Source organism: Colobus angolensis, unplaced genomic scaffold, assembly GCF_000951035.1.
Source record: "Colobus angolensis palliatus isolate OR3802 unplaced genomic scaffold, Cang.pa_1.0 Scaffold84, whole genome shotgun sequence".
NCBI classification, from domain to species: Eukaryota; Metazoa; Chordata; class Mammalia; order Primates; family Cercopithecidae; genus Colobus; species Colobus angolensis.
This window is the reverse complement of record NW_012122265.1, coordinates 2733868-2751284: the sequence shown is the minus strand read 5'-3', so window position 1 is coordinate 2751284 and position 17417 is coordinate 2733868. Positions and strand designations below refer to the sequence as shown.

General features: G+C 60.9%; 1 protein-coding gene across 2 annotated transcripts in view; it reads right to left on the bottom strand.

Moving 5' to 3' along the window:
- Positions 1 to 483: 483 nt before the first annotated feature.
- The window catches only part of KCNQ1 (potassium channel, voltage gated KQT-like subfamily Q, member 1), a 407135-nt gene continuing 390201 nt past the window's right edge, over positions 484 to 17417 (bottom strand). For both annotated transcript variants that reach the window (XM_011930101.1, XM_011930102.1), the window contains one exon: positions 484 to 1727. In XM_011930101.1, the coding sequence (XP_011785491.1) occupies positions 1491 to 1727 (237 nt within the window). In that variant the 3' untranslated portion in view covers positions 484 to 1490. The remainder of the gene's footprint in view (positions 1728 to 17417) is intronic.

Genomic DNA, 17417 nt, shown 5'->3' with positions numbered 1-17417 from the left:
TGGGTGGGGCCTGCTCCCAGAGTGGAGCATGTGGGTCCTTGGTCAAGGGCCACCCTGGCCTGGAAGGGGCAGACAGAGAGGCCCAGACAGAGCCCATCTGCCCCAGGGGCATACAGTCTGCTGGAAGACAGGGAGTGACCACACTGTGACTGCACTCCATGGCCAGGGCCAGCCCAGGGCCCAGATCAGGAGCAACATCGCTGAGCTGGAGCCTTTGATGGCATCTTGCAGCCCCTCTGAACCCTCTGAACCCTGACCTCGGTACACGGACATAGTGTCCCTATTCCACGGCCACCTGGGCACTGTTTCCAGGGGAACTGCAGGGGTCCTGTCCGTGGGGGGGGATCTCCTGGGGAGGAAGCTACCCAGAGGCCCGCAGGCATCGGCAGGAGCGGGCCAGGGATGTGGAGGCCGAGCCCCAGTTTGTCCCAGAGACCCCATGGATGCCCCAGGAACCAAGGTGAGAGCAGTGCCCAGCCCAGCCTGTGATTCTCCACGTTTATTAGGAAAAGCTTGCAGAATTAATAGTCAAAATCACACCGTGAAACTCATTAAAACACAGATCCAAATCACCACAAATTATTGATTTCTATGCGACGTAATGCCCAGAAGGAACCCTGTCCTATGTAGGAACCGTGACTTCTCTGCAGCTCAGCAGCTGGCGAGGGGAGGTGGCAGTCCCCTTCCGTGTGTTTGGCTGACTGCTGGGACTGGGAGAGGGGTTAGAGGCGGGAGTCCCACGCAGAGCGGGCTTGGGGGCAGGGAGGTAGGGCTCCTCTCCAGCTAGGAAGAGCTGGCAGGCTAACCCAGGGAAGTGGGCGTTCCCCCCACTCAACCACGTGCCCTGGGGAAATGGTGAGACTGTTCCTCCTGCTGGTAGCTGGGGGCCCAGGAGCAGTCTCCACAGTCTTCCGCCCATGGGGTCAGCATTTCCTGAGAGTGAGGGAGCCAGCCACAGGCCCTCCAAATGGGCTCTTGGGCTTTTATTGCCGGTGGCCCTGTAGTCAGCGTGGGCTGGTCCTGCCCTGCCTGTGCCTGGCAGGGTCCTGGATTTGAGGCTGGGGTCCAGAAGTTGCTCTGTCTCCCCTCAGGAAGCCCCGTGGGCCAAGCAGGGTGGGCCTGCACTCAGCCTGTGCTACTTCCTGACCATACATGGGCCAGGCCCGGTACCCTGCCGCTGGGTCCCAACCACCATGCCAGTGGTGTCAACATCACCATGTGGGGGGCCAGGGCGCTAGGGGTAAAACTCAGACCTGAGACGGGTTCCCCACACCCAGCCAACTTCTAGTACCCACCGACCAGGAAGAAGTGGCCTTGCTGAGCCCCCAGGCTCAGGCTGTGCCGGACAGCATGGTCCACGGGGTATTGGGGCCTCCGAGAGCCGGGCTCTTCTCTCTGGGCCTTTCAGGAGGTGGCCACCTTCAGAGAGGGCCAGGTGGGGCCGCCCTTGGCCTCCCCTCTGAGGCCCACCCCCCAGCCCCAACCCCCCATCAGGACCCCTCATCGGGGCCCCTCCTGGGCACAGTCAGCTGCTCGTAGGTGGGCAGGGCGTTGCTGGGCAGGAAGAGCTCAGGGTCGACGGAGCCGCCACTGCTGCAGGGCTGGGTGACGTGCACCCCGTCCTCTCTGGGGGGGCCGCCGCTGCCTGGGGGGCTGCCACCGTGCAAAGAGAGCAGCTGGTGAAGCATGTCGGTGATGAGAGCCAGCCTCTGGTCCAGCTGTGTCACCTGTGGGGACAAAGGCAGACGAGAGAGTCAGTGGTGAGAAGCAGCCAGGTGTGTAGACAGCCTCAGGGGCCGGGGAAGAAAAGGTGCCAACCATTTCTGCAAGTGTGTGCTGTATGCAGGCAGCACGCATGTGTGCACCCTATGTCTGCAAGGCCCTCGGTCATGCCCGTGTGTATGCGAGGAATGTGCATGTGCCCACTGGAGTCCATCCCACGCGTGCGGGAGTTCCTGTGTGTGTCCACAGGCGTGTAGGCTCAGGGTCAGGAGCTCTCCTCTGCTCCTCCTCTGCTCCCCAGGCTGGCTGGCCTTCTGTGCCACATCCCCACATGGCAGGGTCTGTACCAGGGACCCGAACTTGGAATATTTGGGTTTGCGGCAGCCTTTGGCTTCTTGAGGCCAGGCTTGGGGACCTTTGGGTTAAGGGTCAAGAAAGGCTGGGGGCTGTGTCTACTCTGTCTGGAGGAGAACTGGACAGAGGGCAGAGTTCAGCAAGGCTGGCTCGTGGGCAGGGCCTGGGGTGGTTGAGGAGGCAGAGGCCTTGGGCCTTGCCTGGGTGTGCAGGGGATGCCCCTGCTGGGCCACTACCAGGAGGGGCTTACAGGGGCACAGGAGGCTTGTGCCTCTGCGATGCTTTCTGCAGTGGGGTAGGGGTGGGGTTTTTGGTCATCCCCCAGGAACCACCGTGCCCTGTCTTTAACCTGGCAGGGACAGCACCATTTTCCCAGACACCATCTGTACCCACATTCTGTGGTCAAAGCAGTGCCCCAGAGCGTGCCCTCTGGCTAGCCATGTGGCCTCCACCTTCTCAGGGGCTGGTTCTGCAGTGAGCTATGTGCCAGGGTGGCTGCCCTGCAAAGCTGGCAGGGAGGTCAAGGCAGGACAGAACCCGAGATGCACCCGGCGCAGAGAGTAGGTACTCAGAGGCCTCGCAGGGCTGCAGAGTCAGCAGAGAAGCCAGGTGGTCTGAGAGCTCCTTGGAAGGACAGCACCGCTGGGGAATGAGGCTGGAGCCCAGCCCCGGGTGGGAAGTGGCCCCCAGCCTTGATGGGGAGACTGGAAGACCCTGGCCGGCAGGCCGGCACCCTCAGAGCAGGTGCTGGGTGGAGCAGGGCCAACCCCAAGGGCAGACTAGGGCAGGTGAGGGAGTCCAGGTTGGGGACCCCTCTCCCTAGGAGGGTGGACCTGGGGGCCCCAGCATGAGGGAGGGTTCGGGGAGGGCGTACAGCTCTGTTGGTGGCCACAGGAGACACGGCTGGTCCTTCAGCCTGCGGTGTTCTTGCAGGAGAGCCCCTCAGCGTACTCTGTGGAGAATGAAGTAGACCCTTCCCCACCGTGGGTACCTGGAGGCCTGGAAAGACCTAGAAGTGGTGCGGGAGGGGCAACCAGATTAGCACCGGACGAGGGCTGAACAGCAGAGCTGCTTCAGGGAAACATGTGGTTCCAGAGAAAGGCACCAAGATGACTCAGCCACAACAATGACAGCCACTGGCCCTAAGGACAGGCAGCAGGCGGGAGCTGGCCTGGTCCCCCTGGCCGTGCACTTGAGGTGTCTGCACCTTAGCTGCTCCGGGCAGGCCTTGTCCCTCACGCACCCGGCCCCACTGCTGATCCAGCTGGATAGGCTTGGGGCAAGGTGTGGGCCAGGGCTGGGTTCTGTGCGGGTAAGACCACCCCAGGGAAGATGCTGCTGGGTGACGTGGGCATAAGCCCCGAGATGGCCAGAGAGGGAGCAAGCAGTTTGCCAGGGTCCAGGTGGGCCCAGGCCAGCTTCAAAGGCTGGGTGCTGTGGTCGTCACCCACAGCACCTACCACGGAGGCTGAGCATGGTAAGGAAGAGGCGGCCAACAGGGTGCTGTGAGAGGCTGAGACGAGAGGGGGGCGCCTGCCTAAGTGGGGTCGAGCGTCTGTCTAGAAGGCTAGCTGGGCAACCTCCACCTGGGAGGTGGGACTGTGCCCTGTCCAGAGCAGGAGTCCAGGGGACCCACTCCCAGCCCTGGGTGGTGGGGGCTGCAGTGTGGAGGCTCCCCGGCTCCCCTGTGGTTCTGCCTTGCAGGTATGGGGTGAGTCTGAGACCCACCTGTCCTGAGCACAAGGGCAGATGTACGTCCAAGGTCTGACGGTCCAGGCCAGAGGGAGCCCCATCTTTTATTTTTCCCAGATAAACCTGATGTGAAGCCTGGACTATGGAGGAACGGGGTGCACGGCTTCTGTGGTTTGGCAGGGGCAGGGGCCCAAGGCCATCCACCGGGGCCCCTCACACCCAAGGACCTGCCAGCACTTCAGGGCTCTGCAAAGCCACTTGGGGACCAGCCACAGAGGTCCACCCCCCATCCCACAGATGTAGACACTGAGGCCCAGGAAAAGAGGGTCAGGGGCACTGGCTGAGAGTGCTATGTCTCCCATCCTGTCCTCACAGCTCCCACCCCAAGGCTCCATCTTGAGACCGTGGAGTTGCCATGGGGGAGGACACAGTGTCAGGCAGGGAGCTGGTAAGAGCGGAAGGCAGGATAGGGCAGGGCCTCTGGGAGGGGGACTGGCCTGAGGTCTTATTCTTGTTTACCCACACCCTGACCCCTGTGTCTCCTGCTGCCAGCAGGACCAGCCCTCTCAGTCCCACGACCTGCTCGTGCCTGGCAGGAGGCATGGGAGGTTGCTCAGCCTTCAGGGTGCACATGAGGAAACTGAGGCCCAGAGACTTATGAGAGCATAGCAGATCAAAGGTGCAGCCAGCCTGGGTCTTTGAGGGCAAAGCCCGGGTTTGTGTCCTAGGGCCCACCTCAGCTCCCTGAGCCCCGCCTCAGCTCCCTGAGCCCCGCATGCTGGTAGCCCTGAACGAGGCTTGCTCTGCATGGCTTACTGTCACTAACTGTGCAGGCCCCAGCTTGGGTATCAATTGGTTTGGCATTAATTAAAGCACCAAATACATCACAGATGAACATTTGTGGTTTCATAAATTTTCACTTTACGGCACTTGAACATCTGTCCAAGTCCCACATGTGCTAATGGGCGTGGAGGCCTTCACAGGGGATTCTTGGGACAGAAGGAGACAGTGGGTGTCAGGGCCACAGGCAGGGTGTGCAGGCTGAGGGTGTGGCTGGTGCCAGCGCTCGGTCCTGAGCCACCTTGGTGACAGCTCCTTCCGGCAGGGAGCTTCGGCACTGTGTAGAGAGGCACTCAGCCACCTTTGGGGTAGGGAGGCAGCCACAGGGCCGAGCTTGTCTCTGACTGACACTGAAGGGCTCCCTGAAGCTGCCTGGGCCAGCGTCAGCCCATGCCTGGCTCTGGCTGGTCCCAGCTCACCTCAGCTGCTGCCTGTTGCAACTGGGGCTTTGAGGGACTGTCTGGGGTCTTTGGCCCCAGAGACATGCTCTCATCATCCCAGTTGCTAGTGATAGAGGTCCCAGGGGTGGGCCAGGATGTGGGCTGAATGCCCAGGGCAGGTCCACAGTCTGATACATCCTGATGCTGCCCCTCTTGTGGGAAGGGCCCAGGCCTGGGCTACAGGTGGCTCCTCTGCAGCCCCAGAGACTTAGCTCTGACTCAAGCACTTGTCACAGCCTGCGTCCCTGAAGGCTCCCACCCCACCACTCTGCAGGCAGGGTGCCTTCATCTTGCTGGCATGTTTGGTTTTGGTGGTGATGGAGGAGCCTGAGGAGCACCTCGCATGGCCGAAGCCATACCCCACCCACAGGGAGGTGCATCCGGGCAGGTGCCATCGGGGAGCTGCTGCCCTCGGGGAAGGCAGTGCATGCTCCAGGCACTGGGGCCGGTTCCCCAAGAACTGCTGGGACAGATCAATTTTGGGGATCTCGGCCCCCGCCATTATTTGCAATTTGATAGTGATTAAAAGGCAAGGCAGACAAAAGCTGCTTTGTGCCCGGCCTGCACTCACCAAATTAATAACCATAAGAGACCTATGCAGCCCTCGGAAGAGAAAAAGCAATTAGAATAACAGCTAGTTAGAGAGCCCCGGGCGGCCGGCGATCAAACCCAAGGCAACGGGGAGTCCTGTTTGATGTGGTTATGAATTTATTTTCAAAAGAAAATCTTGAAAAAGAGTCTTTCAAGGGAAATTTTTGCAGAACCTGCCCGGCCTTGATCCCTGCCTAGGACCGCCAAAGGCCCTGGCCTCATGGATGCTAGACTGGACAGGGACAGGCGGGAGAGGCCGGGCACACCTGCTGCTCCCAGGGTGGGGGTCCTGTGCTCTGCCTGGGCTGTAGCTCCCCAGGAGGCAGCAAAGTCACTGCTCCCTCTAGCATCCTTGTTGGGCAGTGTCAAGACCAGGCAGGGCCTCCCTGGGGCCCTCTGTGGGGTCACAGGGCAAAGGTCACCTTGGCCTTCCTCCTGTCTGCCCTGAGGAACCAATAGTTACTAAGCCACTCTCAGGGCGGTACCTAGAATGCTCAATACTAGGCTCCGAGCAATCGGATGCCAGCCCCGGCTCCCGCGTGGAGCCGGGCACAAGCGGCAATAGGTCACAGCACGTGGTAAGGTCACAGTTCATGGCAGGGCACGACGTGATTGTGTTTGACTTTGCTTTAGTGCTTCAGTTCTTGGACAAAAGTCGACCGTGTTTCTCACTGCTGAGGTTTTACTGCCAGGCCCTTGGGCAGCTGCCCTGCTGGAGCTTGCTGTGCTGTGGCCAGTGGGAGATGGCCTCAGAACCTGCCACACTGCTGCAGGGCCCTGGGCATGCAGGCTGGCTGGGACACGGCACCTCCTCACGGGAGTGTGCAGGCAGGCGTGTGTGTGCCGTAGCGGGTCTGGGGCCAGACTGCCTCTGCCGCTTCCCGGCTGGGTGACCTTGGGCAAGTCACTTTTGCTTCTCTGAACCTCAGTTTCCCTGCCTATAAAACGTGGCAGCTGTAGCACCTTCCCCAGGAGGATGCTGCAGGGATCAAGTGGACTGAGGCATGAAGACACCAGGGACAGAGCGGGGTGCTCAGTGCACGGCGAGCCACCCAATGACCACGATCGTTAGGGATTCCTGGAGTGCACGTACAGTCGCAGATGTGTGCCTATGACCTGAGGCCAAAGGAGCATTGCTGTGCACGTGGGAGGCATGCTAGGTGAGCCGGCACATGTGTACCTCATACGCACCTGGGGCCGTATGAGAGTGTGGGACACTGTGCAAGAACGCAGGAACCACTCTGCCCGTGATCTTGCACAATTCCCTTCACTTTCCATTAGGTTGTTCTCTGAGTTGCCCAAGGGTTGGAGTGCACCTGCCTGCACCCCCAGGCCCGTGGGCCTTTGTGTGTGCTACAGAGGTGAGCACCCCCTGCAAACCATCACAGGAGTTCAGGGTGCTGCTGGGACAAAGCTGCGTGGAGAGCAAGCAGCAAGTCCCAGGCACGGGTGCTTGGGCAGGTACCAGGTGTCCTCTCCTAATGGGGAGACAGATGGCACTGAGTCTGGGACCCATGGTCACACACATACCAGCTGCTCCACCTGTCCCCCAGAGCCCTCCACCTGGGCAGTGTCCAGGCTGGGTGTGAGTCTTGGCCCAGAGAGTCGAGCGTCGTGGCAGCCTCTGTGCTCAGGCTCGGGACTGGCGCCTGCGGTGGGACTGAATTGGCAGGCACTGAGGTGAGTGTGGCCGCTCAGAGGCTGCAGACCAAAGCCTCATCCTTGCTGCTGTCCCTGGTGTCTCACTGGTGTCTGCCGAGCAGCCAGAGGAAGCTCTGCTGCGGCTGGGGACCCACACTGCTCACGGTCAGTTACATCGTCAGTGGGTCCTCGACACAGCACAACCACATGGCGGAGGCCTGGTCAGCACCACCCCAACACCCTTCCTGGGGCTGCTGCTGCCTGGCTGGCCTTCACTGACCACCCCCAGGAGTGGGGTTGCCTCCCTCTGAGAGAGGGCCAGGATGGTGAAAGACCCTTCCCCTGCTGCTGACATCCACTTTTGCCAGCCTCTGCCCACCGACGGATGCTTGGCCCCCTAAGGGTCTCAGGGGCGCCATGTCCCTGGCTGACCGCTGTGGGGGATGCCTCGGGATCATCACCACATGACTCTGGTTCCCTTCCTGGGACCTCAGTTAGGATGTCTCCATCAGCTATTTGTTCTCTCCAGGGGCTGCAAGGCATGCAGGCCACCGGCCCCGCAGCTCAGCATGTCCCAGCGGGAGCTCAGATGCCTCCCAAGCCGGCCCGAATCCTGTATCCACAGGGCACAATCAATTACCCAGCGTCCCTGGTGTGTGCCTGGTGTCTGTGGCTCTCTGGTCTGGAGCGTGTGCTCTGAGCCTGCCCCCCACGCCCCTTGCCCAGGCTTGCAGCATCTTCTGCCTGGGCCGTCATAACCGCCTTGCCATGTGGCTATGCCCCCAGCCTGTCCACCGCTTGCTCCAGGCAACAGCCAGGCTGAGCCTTCCCTCCCAGCCTGGGCCAAATCCTTCTGCAGAATTCCCACTGGATTGGGAGTAAAATCCAGTCTCCTTCTGCAGTGCCCCCAGGGGCGTCTCCTCCGCTGGCCCCTCTCCAGCACTTAGCACGTCCATCTCAACTGGGCCCGGGGGCCTTTGCACCCGCTGTTGCCTCTGCCTGGAACGCTGTCCTCTGTTGCTTTGTATAACCTTAGCTCAAAATCCTGGGTGGCCTCCTCATCTCGTCTCTCCCTGTGTTCCTCGAAGCCTTCACCACTCCCCGAAATGTCATTTATTGATCTCCTTGCTTGGTGTTTTGCCATCAGCTGGAGGCCCAGCTCCAGGCCGGACAGTCACCATCTTAACCCCAGACAGTCTTCCAGAGCCTGGAGCCTAGAAGGTGCCCAGTAAACACATGGAGGGTAGAGTTGGTGCTGCACAAATGTTTGTTGAATTAGTAAGTGAGGCCCTGGCCAATTTCCTGGGGCCCCAAGGCTGGAGTGAGGGGGCAGAAGTCCCCTAAGCCCACTCCCTTCTAGGGCGGGTGCTGGGCAGAGAAGCTGAGGCTGGGACTGGGCCTTTTCATGTTCATTGATTTGTAAGGACTCTGTATGTTAAGAAAGATCTCAAGTACACATCACACATGTTTTTCCCTAGTGTACTATTTGTCTCGTGTATGGGTTTATGGCATTTATTATTTTTTTGTTTTGCCACACAGAAGTCTTACTTATGGTTTCACTTTTTCACATGGTCAAAGCCATCCATCTTTTCCTTTATGCCTTCTCATCCTGTGCGTGCTTGGAAGGGTCTCCTCCATTCCAACGTCAAAATCTTTTTTCCTAACATTTTTTTGATTTGTGTTTTACCCTTAAATCTTTGAATCGCATGGGATTGATTCTGACCTCCAGACTTAACTTTGGCGGGTTATCCTGTTGATGTCCCACCACTTATGGCATGATCTACCTTTTCCCCACTGGATTCGGATGTTCTTTTTGTATATCACTGACCCTGAACAACACAAGTTTGAACCGTGCGGGTCCACTTCTACGCGGATTTTCTTCCTCCTCCATCACCCCAGACAGTAAGAGCCACTCCTCCCCGCCCCCTCCCTCCCAGCTAACTCAACGTGAAGATGACGAGGATGAAGACCTTTACAATGATCTGCTTACACTGAATGAATATCTTTTCTCTTCCTTATGGTTGTCTTAATAACACTTTTCTCTAGCTGACTATTGGAATACATGAAGCATATAAAATATGTGTTAATTGATTGTTTATGTTATTGGTAGGGCCTCCAGTCCACAGGAAGCTATTAGTGAAGTTTCTGGGGAGTCAAAAGTTATACATGGGTTTCTGATGGGGCAGTTTGGGGGTCGGTGCCCCAACCCCGCGTTGTTCAAGGGTCGACGGCAAAAAGTTCCTGCACATCTTCATGTACTTTGGCGTCTATGCAGAACTGCCCTAGTGATCGCTCTTGTACATGCTTTGATACCGGTGGCCCTGTGTTTGGAGGTGAAAGACGGCAGGCTCGTTCTGCTGTCCAGTCGGGGAGTGGCGAGGGGAGAGCTGGAACCTACCCTCTCCCAGGTGACCTCATAACCTCCCCTCTTGTCCCCCTGGTCAGAGAGGTCTCGCTCCTCTGCTAAGAACTGGGAGAAGGCCTCTTCTTTGTACTCTGAGCAAACAACAAAGTCCGTACCATGGCTGTGGGGGCTGAGGGATTCCAGCCCCTGATGCCTCCCCTCCCCCAGCTGGCTCCAGCCACCAGAGTCTCCCCTCTCTTCCTCTCGGCCTGGACGCCTTCCTAGATTCTCCCTCGGCTCAGCCCTCACCTCGTCATAGCCCTCAGGGCTCTACGTGTGCCGTGTCTGCTGACACGAGCCGGTGCCACATGGCCCCATGCTCCTGGACATTTAGCCACCTCCCGCCCTCTCTGCATCTGGGTTGGGGCTGACATTTATGCCAGAGCCAGAGCTGTCACGTCCACAATCTCACAGCCCTGCAGAGGCTGCTCCGAGCGGACATTCATGTCAACTTCAGGGTGGGGACAGAGGTCTTGGAGGGAGTCAGTGGCAGAGCCAGGGAGGGCCACATGGCACATCACTCCCTGGGTAGCACTGGAGCCCCTTTGCCCTCCTCCCTTGGAAGGGGCCTGGGCAGGGGTGCCCAGGTGCACCCAGACGCCAGGGAGCTGCCTCACTGCCAGGCAGGCGGGAGGCGGGGGGGGGGAAGCTCCAGGCTGGGATGGGGTCTCAAGCCTCCCCAAGGGCTGGCCCATCCCTAGCTTGGCCTCAGGAGCGTCCTGCTGGCAGATGCCAGGTGGGGGCGGCTCTGTCCAAGAGCCCGGGTCAGCTGCCCACCTGCCCACCTAGGTGGGGCTGGTCCCACCGGCCGCTGTTTGGGGGCCAGGAGGGCTGGAATGTAGGGCAGGCTGGAGGCCCAGGAGCTGTTTGTGCTGGCGGCAGGCACAGGCCCCACCTGCATTTGATTCTCTGCCGCTGCCTCCTGAGCTGCCCCCTCTGGCGAGCCCACGGAGGCCCAGAGGCCAGGGGACACCAGGCAGAACACTTTGTTCAGGGAGCCAGCGAGCACTCTGCTGCCTCAGCCAAACCCCAGCCCAGCCACGGGGGCAGGTAGGCAGGGGAAGCCAGGGCTGCCTGGCCACTCCCGCGTCATTCCTCCAGGTCTGCCCACACTGGCCTCGCTGCCCCCACATCCTCCCCTACCCTGGGCCCTCAGCCACTTCCTGGGCCATCTGGAACTCCTGAGTGCACCAGCCCCTAGGACCCCAGCAATGCCCCTCGCTGTCCCCAGAAAACCACAAGCAGACCTTAGATACTTCATCTAGCCTCCCTTTCCCAGCCCAGCAGGGGGGCCCCATTCCACTGGAAGTCAGACCCCTGTCGTAGGCTCTAACCCTCAGTGGCTCTGGATAAATGCCAGAGTCCACTCCCAACCCTGTGGTCTGGCCCAGCCCCCATCCCTGGCCTCACTCTGCAGCCTGCTTCCCAGTGCCCCGGTCCCCGGTCCCCAGCCCCAAGCCTGCTTCCTTCTTTCCGAATGCCGTTTCACACTCCTCCAGGTGCCTGACCGGCATGGAGATAGCTGTGCACCTGTCCCCCGACCCCGCCAGTGGATGTGAGCCATGTGAGGTCAGTCTGGCTTCCTTCTGTCCCCACCTCTGCCTGCCCAGTCCCTACTGGTGGCGTTTGCTTCTCAGAAGTAGATTCCCTTCCTGAAACTGCCCTTGGCATGCAGCAGGTATACCCCAGATATTCCTGAACGTGGCCGGAACATTTCTGGGCCGGGCTCCCTCTGTCTCTTGCCACCATTTTTCTCTAAGATGAAGGCCTCTGAGGCCCGTGACCCCTTCTCCTTCCTGCAGACAGAGAAAGAACCTGCTGATCTCCCACACAACGTCCACTCGCTAGGTGAGGACCCTTGAGGCTTCCCCGCTGTTCTCGAGATAGAGCCTTGGTGCCAGCCTTGGCTGAGGGTCCCTTGCCTTGGGCCCCTGTGGTCCCCTTGGCACTGCCCTTCTTGCCCCAGAGCCAGTTTCCTCTGGTTCCTACTTCAGGACCCTCACATGGGCTGGCCCTGCCTCCTGGAGCACCCACCCCTCTCCTTAGCCTCCAGGTCCTTCTCATTCTCCAGGCCCCAAGTGAGGGTCTCCTTGGTGAGCCCCCCTCCCTTCCCCCTCCTGGTTTGGCTGTGGTCACTTCCCCTGCTTTCCATCCCCCACCTCTGTCTGCCCGGTCCCTACTGGTGGTGTTTGCCTCTCCGAGGGCAGGGCACTGCACAGTTCAATGGCCTCTTGCTCGCTGGGAGACCCGGGCCTTGGTCACCTTTCGAGCAGGGAGGGGCTGGTGAGTCTGTTCTGTGGCACAGTGCAGCCTGGGGGCTCAGGCCGGGGCGTGTCTGGGAACGGAGGCTGTGAGTGCAGGGCAGGCTCTCCTGGGCCCCAGGCCACTCCCTGGGCCTGAAGGGAGGGGCTCAGGGGAAGGATGAGGCCCCTGGTCCCCAGCTCCCTGGGCAGCACCGAGAGGCCTCTGGCCACCTCTGTCCCCCAGCATCGGCCACGCCCACAGCCTGCTGTGTTCTCCCTCCACCCAGGCCTCTCCCAGGGCGCTCTTGGCTGGCCCTGCTGGCTCAAGACTGCGTCCTCTTTCTGCACACTCGAGACGCTGCCCAGGGAGCTCCCAAACATGCACACTATGTGAGCCTCTTCCTCAGCCCCACGTGCCCCACCTTGCCCATCCCCAGGAGAGGGCCGCCATGCCCCGTGCCCCCAGCCCGCGGGCTCTCTGCCGCGGGGGTGCTTGTCCTCCTGAACCCTTTCTGTGAACGCGTCACACGTTTGCTTCAAAATTACTCTGTGTACAGGGTTTTTCATGATGTAAGTACTCTGCGAAGACATTCTCCCGCCAAAGAAAGACACTTCAAAGACACATGCCTGTCTCACCTGCCCCGTTTCCGTCTAGGGCCCCTGCCTACCGGGTAACCAGCTTCGGCATCTGACGTTTCTCCTTCCAGCAACTTTACTATGCCCGATTCTGCCTGGTCAGCAAAGCTCAGCACGAGTGAGGCCAGGCGTGATGTGACACACGTGTGGCTCTCCACGGCTTGTTTCCATGCGACACGCTTGTGGAGGCTGCAGTAGAATCATGTGGACCGTGTTGGCTCCTGGGACGGCTGTGCAGCCCTCCTTTCTGTGGGGGCTGCTGACATCACCACCCAGTCCCTGCTGATGGGCGTGGAGGCTGAGGGCTCCACAGGCCAAGTCTTTGTGCCTACATGTGCTGGTGTTTGGGGGCAGGGGGCCCCTCTTCTGGGGAGCTTGGTGGCAGCAGCCAGGCCATGCTCTCCTGCCTCCTCCCCTCGGAGTGCAGTCTGGCCTCACCCTCCACCTCCTGGGTGAAAGCTTCTACCTCCCAGCTGAAATGTCACCATGCCTCCCCACGGACAGGTGGACAGATGGGCCTCCCTGTACCTGCTCTGTGGGTGTGGGGGCTCCTGCTTAGCACAGTTTCCAGACCCGTCTCTCCGCTTTCCCCAAGCCACCCGCCTTGAATCTGCGGTGCTCTACCCGACCCATCCCCTCATTTCTAAAGATTTGAGCCACTGGTCCTGTCCCTTTCCCTCAGAAATGCCTTTGTGACACTTGGCTGCTTTCAACTCTTCCACCCTCTGCCTCTTGGTCTTGTCTTTACCTCCTGTTAAAGGTCCTGACCCCCATCCCCGCCATGCCGTGGGGCACCCCATGGTGGTCCCTCCTTGGGAGCAGCTCTGTCCCTTTCCCCGTGGCCTTTGCCCTGCCTCCTACGACTTCGACTCCCACCTGTCCCTGATCCCCTGGACCACTGACCGGGCCCGATCACCCGTCACTGCCCTGTCATCTGCTTACCCCATGCCATGCTCTGCTGACCCAGGTCTTGCTGTCTCCCAACAGCCCCACAAGGCTTCCCGTCGCTCCCGGACACTGCAGGCTGAGCCCTCTGCCCTGCCGCCTCCATGAGGAAGTCTGTTCCTCTGCGAGCCCCAGACCACCCCTTCCCTCCTGTAAGTAATTACTTATGTCCCTTTCCAGGGTCCTCCCAGCACCCTTTCTAAAGACACCCCTGCCCCAGCGTGCCACAGGCTCCTGCTCCACTTTCCTCTCAGGCCCTCATCGCTGTGGTGCTGTCTTTGTTTTCTGTCTCTGCCATGGCAGGGGGTCAGCTCCTTGGGGGTGGGGCTTCTGCCCTTGCTGCACCAGTGCCTGGCACACAGTAGGTGCTCAATAAAGACTTGCAGGATGAGCTGCATGAAGAATTGTCACCAGAGGCCAGAAACGTCTAGAGCTCTGATGGCAGGGTGTCTGACCGAGGGGCCTGGCCTGCACATATGCACGTGTGTGTGTGAGTTGGGGTTTATATGCAGGTGTCCACAGGAGACATGCTGGGTTCTGTGCTGGGTGTGAGGAATATGGGAGCAGAACCCCAGGGAGGTGGCAGAGACTTGGGGGCCAAAGGGCTGGCGTGCAGGGGGGCAACAGCTAGGTGCCACTGGCCACCCCAGCCCCAGGGAGCCCTGCCCACCCTCCGAGTGCCTGGATGTCCATCCTCACTGCTATTCCTACCTCAGGCCAGGCCCGGAGACAGAGGCCCCATGACTCAGCCAGGGCCGGTTTGCAGCTGCAGCTGACCCAGACGGGCGGGCAGCCCCCAGCCCCTGGGCCTGAACCCAGGACAGGGCCGCCCTCCCTCCCTCCCCCGCTTCTGGCTCCCGCTCCTAGGACAGGATTCCCTGAATTCAGCTCCCCTGAGGCTGGGGCCAGGTTGGAGGCCAGGCCTGGGGGCTCTGGGCTGGGGTCCCAGATGGGGGCTGGGCGGCCAGGCTTGGAATCTGGAATCCAGCCCCATTCCTGGCATCTGCAGGAGCCTTGTGGGGAGGGAGACTTGGGATGGACTTCAACCAGCCAGGGCTGGATTCTTGCCCCGGAACCTGCGTTCCTGGGGCAGCCAAGCCCACTTCTGGGCCCAGTCTGGCCCTGCCTGGCATTTGAGGCCCAGCTGGGGCTTGGGGGCATCTCCCCAACTCAGAGACATAAGGACACCCTTCCAAGCTCGTTCCTTCACCCGGCGGGGCCCTGACCCCCACACCCTTCCCCTGTCCTTTCTCCATCCGACATCAAGCGCCTCCCTGCCTCAACTTGCACAGTCTCTGAGATGGGGCACTCAGTACCTCACAGGTGGGCCCAGCTCTGGTGCTCTCTGTGTTGGGGGAGCTGGAGCGGGCCCCAGAAGACCTTGGAGACAGGCCCTCAGAGGCAGGACCAGAGGCTGGCAGTGGATGCTGTGCCTGGAGGCCTCAAGGGTGAGGTGTGATGATGAGGCCCAGGCTGCAGGGCTCTTTCTGGCTCTCCAGCTCCGGAGAACAAGGGACTTCCTCCTGCTCTGCCTGGGCTTTGCCCACCTTCCCCAGCTCAGCCTCAGCACTGCACCTGGGTGCCCTCTATGATCTGCCCCACCTGGACACATGGCCCGAGGGGCATACTACCATGCCACACGCCATGCCATGCACCTTGCCACTCCACGTGCGACACAACCCAGCCCCAGCCATGCCATGTGCCACACCACGCCCCACCATGCCACCACCACAGCATGCACACAGCCATGCCAGGCACAGCGGGCGCTAAGCCCATCCTGTGCGAACACAGCAGTGTGTGTGTGGGGGAACCCAAACCTCTGCCCATGTCCTCCTGGGAGCCAGCCCCTGGCTGTACTCCTTGTGGCGAAGTGGGGTGCTGCTGACCCCCAGCCCCTGCTGACAGTCTGGGAAGGGGGTGAGGACATGGGGGAGCAGGGTGGGCGGGCAGGAATTTGCTGGGGCTCCTGGCCAGGCCCTGAGCACTCCAGCCCCATCTGGACATATTTGACAAGCCCTGCTCCCCTCCGCTCCTCAGCCTGTCAGAAGGGCCCCTGGTGCTGGCGCTGGACACTCTGGCCTTCCGCCAGCTGCCTGGCCCACCTTCCCCACCGTTGTCTTGGTCCCACCTCGGGGCATGCGCCCCAGTTCCTGCTACCGGGCCCAGTGGACTGCACAGTCACAGCCAGGCGCAAACATGGGACTTGATGTTTTGTCACCTCTCTGAACCTCCATTTTGCCTCTGCAAGACACGGACTGCAGATGGAGTGAAGGGGGGAAGCCTGCCCACCCCAGGAACCCAGCCTCTCCCCTCCCAGTGACACGGTTGCTGGTGGGGCAGCAGCGGGGGTGCTCAGCGACCCCTGCCCTTGAGGCTGGCTCCCAGGTCCACGTGCCTGGGGTCGACTTGGGGCCTGACAGCTGCACCCAGGTGCCCACCCTAAGGCTGAGACCCCCCCCCACATCTATGCAGTCTTCACAGAGGTCCTAAGGAGCTCTGGGTTCCTATGAAAGGAGAAGCTTGGAGAGGGGTGGGGCATGTGGGCAGGTGCGGGGAGGACTCGGCTCCAGGGCACTGGCCTGGCTTGGCTGCTCTTGCCCCTCTACTCTGCCGTTGTCTCCAGAAGTCCACAGGCCTCCCGTCCCTCAGGGAAGCAAGAAGGGGCTATGTCCTCTGCCCTGCTGCATGGGTCCCTTGTGTGCAGGGGCTTCCACAGGGCCTCTGCTAACTGCCCAGGCTTCAGAGGCACACAGGCACCCCTGCCCAGCATGTCCTCCCACACCCACAGCCTCCTAGCTGTGGGATAGCTGTGGACAATGCTGCCAACCTCTTGTCCCCTGGTCTGGTGGGCAGTCGCTGGGCACCAGCCTGCCCTGAGCAGGGAACAGCAGCTGCATTGCCCATGTCTGTCTCCCACTGGGAAGACGCTAGTGTCCAGGTCACTCTGAGGGAGAGGGGAGGGACCAGGTCAAAGTGGGAAAACGGAGTGAAGCCCCCTGAGCTGAGCATGTCTTCTGCCCCATGGAGCCCTGGCCAGGCCCTGTGGACCACGGTGGTGGCAGCCACCTTCCCCACACACTACAGCTGTGACCTGGCGCAGCCACAGCCAGACCATGGTCTCCTCCTACCTTGGGGAGCATCAGCCCGAGCCTTGCCTTTCACCCCATGGCTGGGTTGCTCAGTGATGCCATCAGCAACCTTCTCCACACAGGCCCTACCAGGAGCTACAGAGGGAACATGCTCCGTCCGGGGAGGCGGGCAGACCCGAGGAGGGCTTCTGGCTGCAACTGTGGTGCCCCAGGCAGCGGGGCTGTCAGTGCTTTGCCTGTACTGGCTCTCCTGACCCTGCCAAGGCCCTGGGCATGGGCAAGCACTGCGTCCCATCTCCCCAGTGTTGCAGCAGGAGAAGGTGAGTTGAGGAGTCGCAGAGCCCATCTGAGTGAGCAGCTTGTGGGCATCCCGGTTCCTCTCACTCCCCATGAACCTGTGCAGTCAGAGCTCTGATGGCCCCACTCCCAGGAGGGGACATAGGCGCCCTGTCCTAGTCTCCCAGTCCAGAAGCCCCCACCCTGCCAGGCCCTACACAGGCATCTGGGCCTTCAAGTCCCTCATCTAGTTCAGCCCTCTGGTACCTCCATTCGCAGGGCCAGGTCCAAGGACTCTCTAATGCTGCCCATCTGCCAAGATGCCGGGCAACCCCCTACTGTGCCCAAGGGGCCAAGGCTTCCCTCGGGGGTGCTGGGAGAGGGCAGGGTGGGGGCTGGGCTGGTGCGTGTCCTGGGGACGACGACGCTATTACTTGTCAGGAAGGCTGGGGGTGGTCTAGGCAGTTGTCCCAGGTCCTAAACTCCAGGCCCAGCTGTCCACCTGCAGGGCTGCCTGGAGGTGGACGTCTGCCTGGGCCTCAGG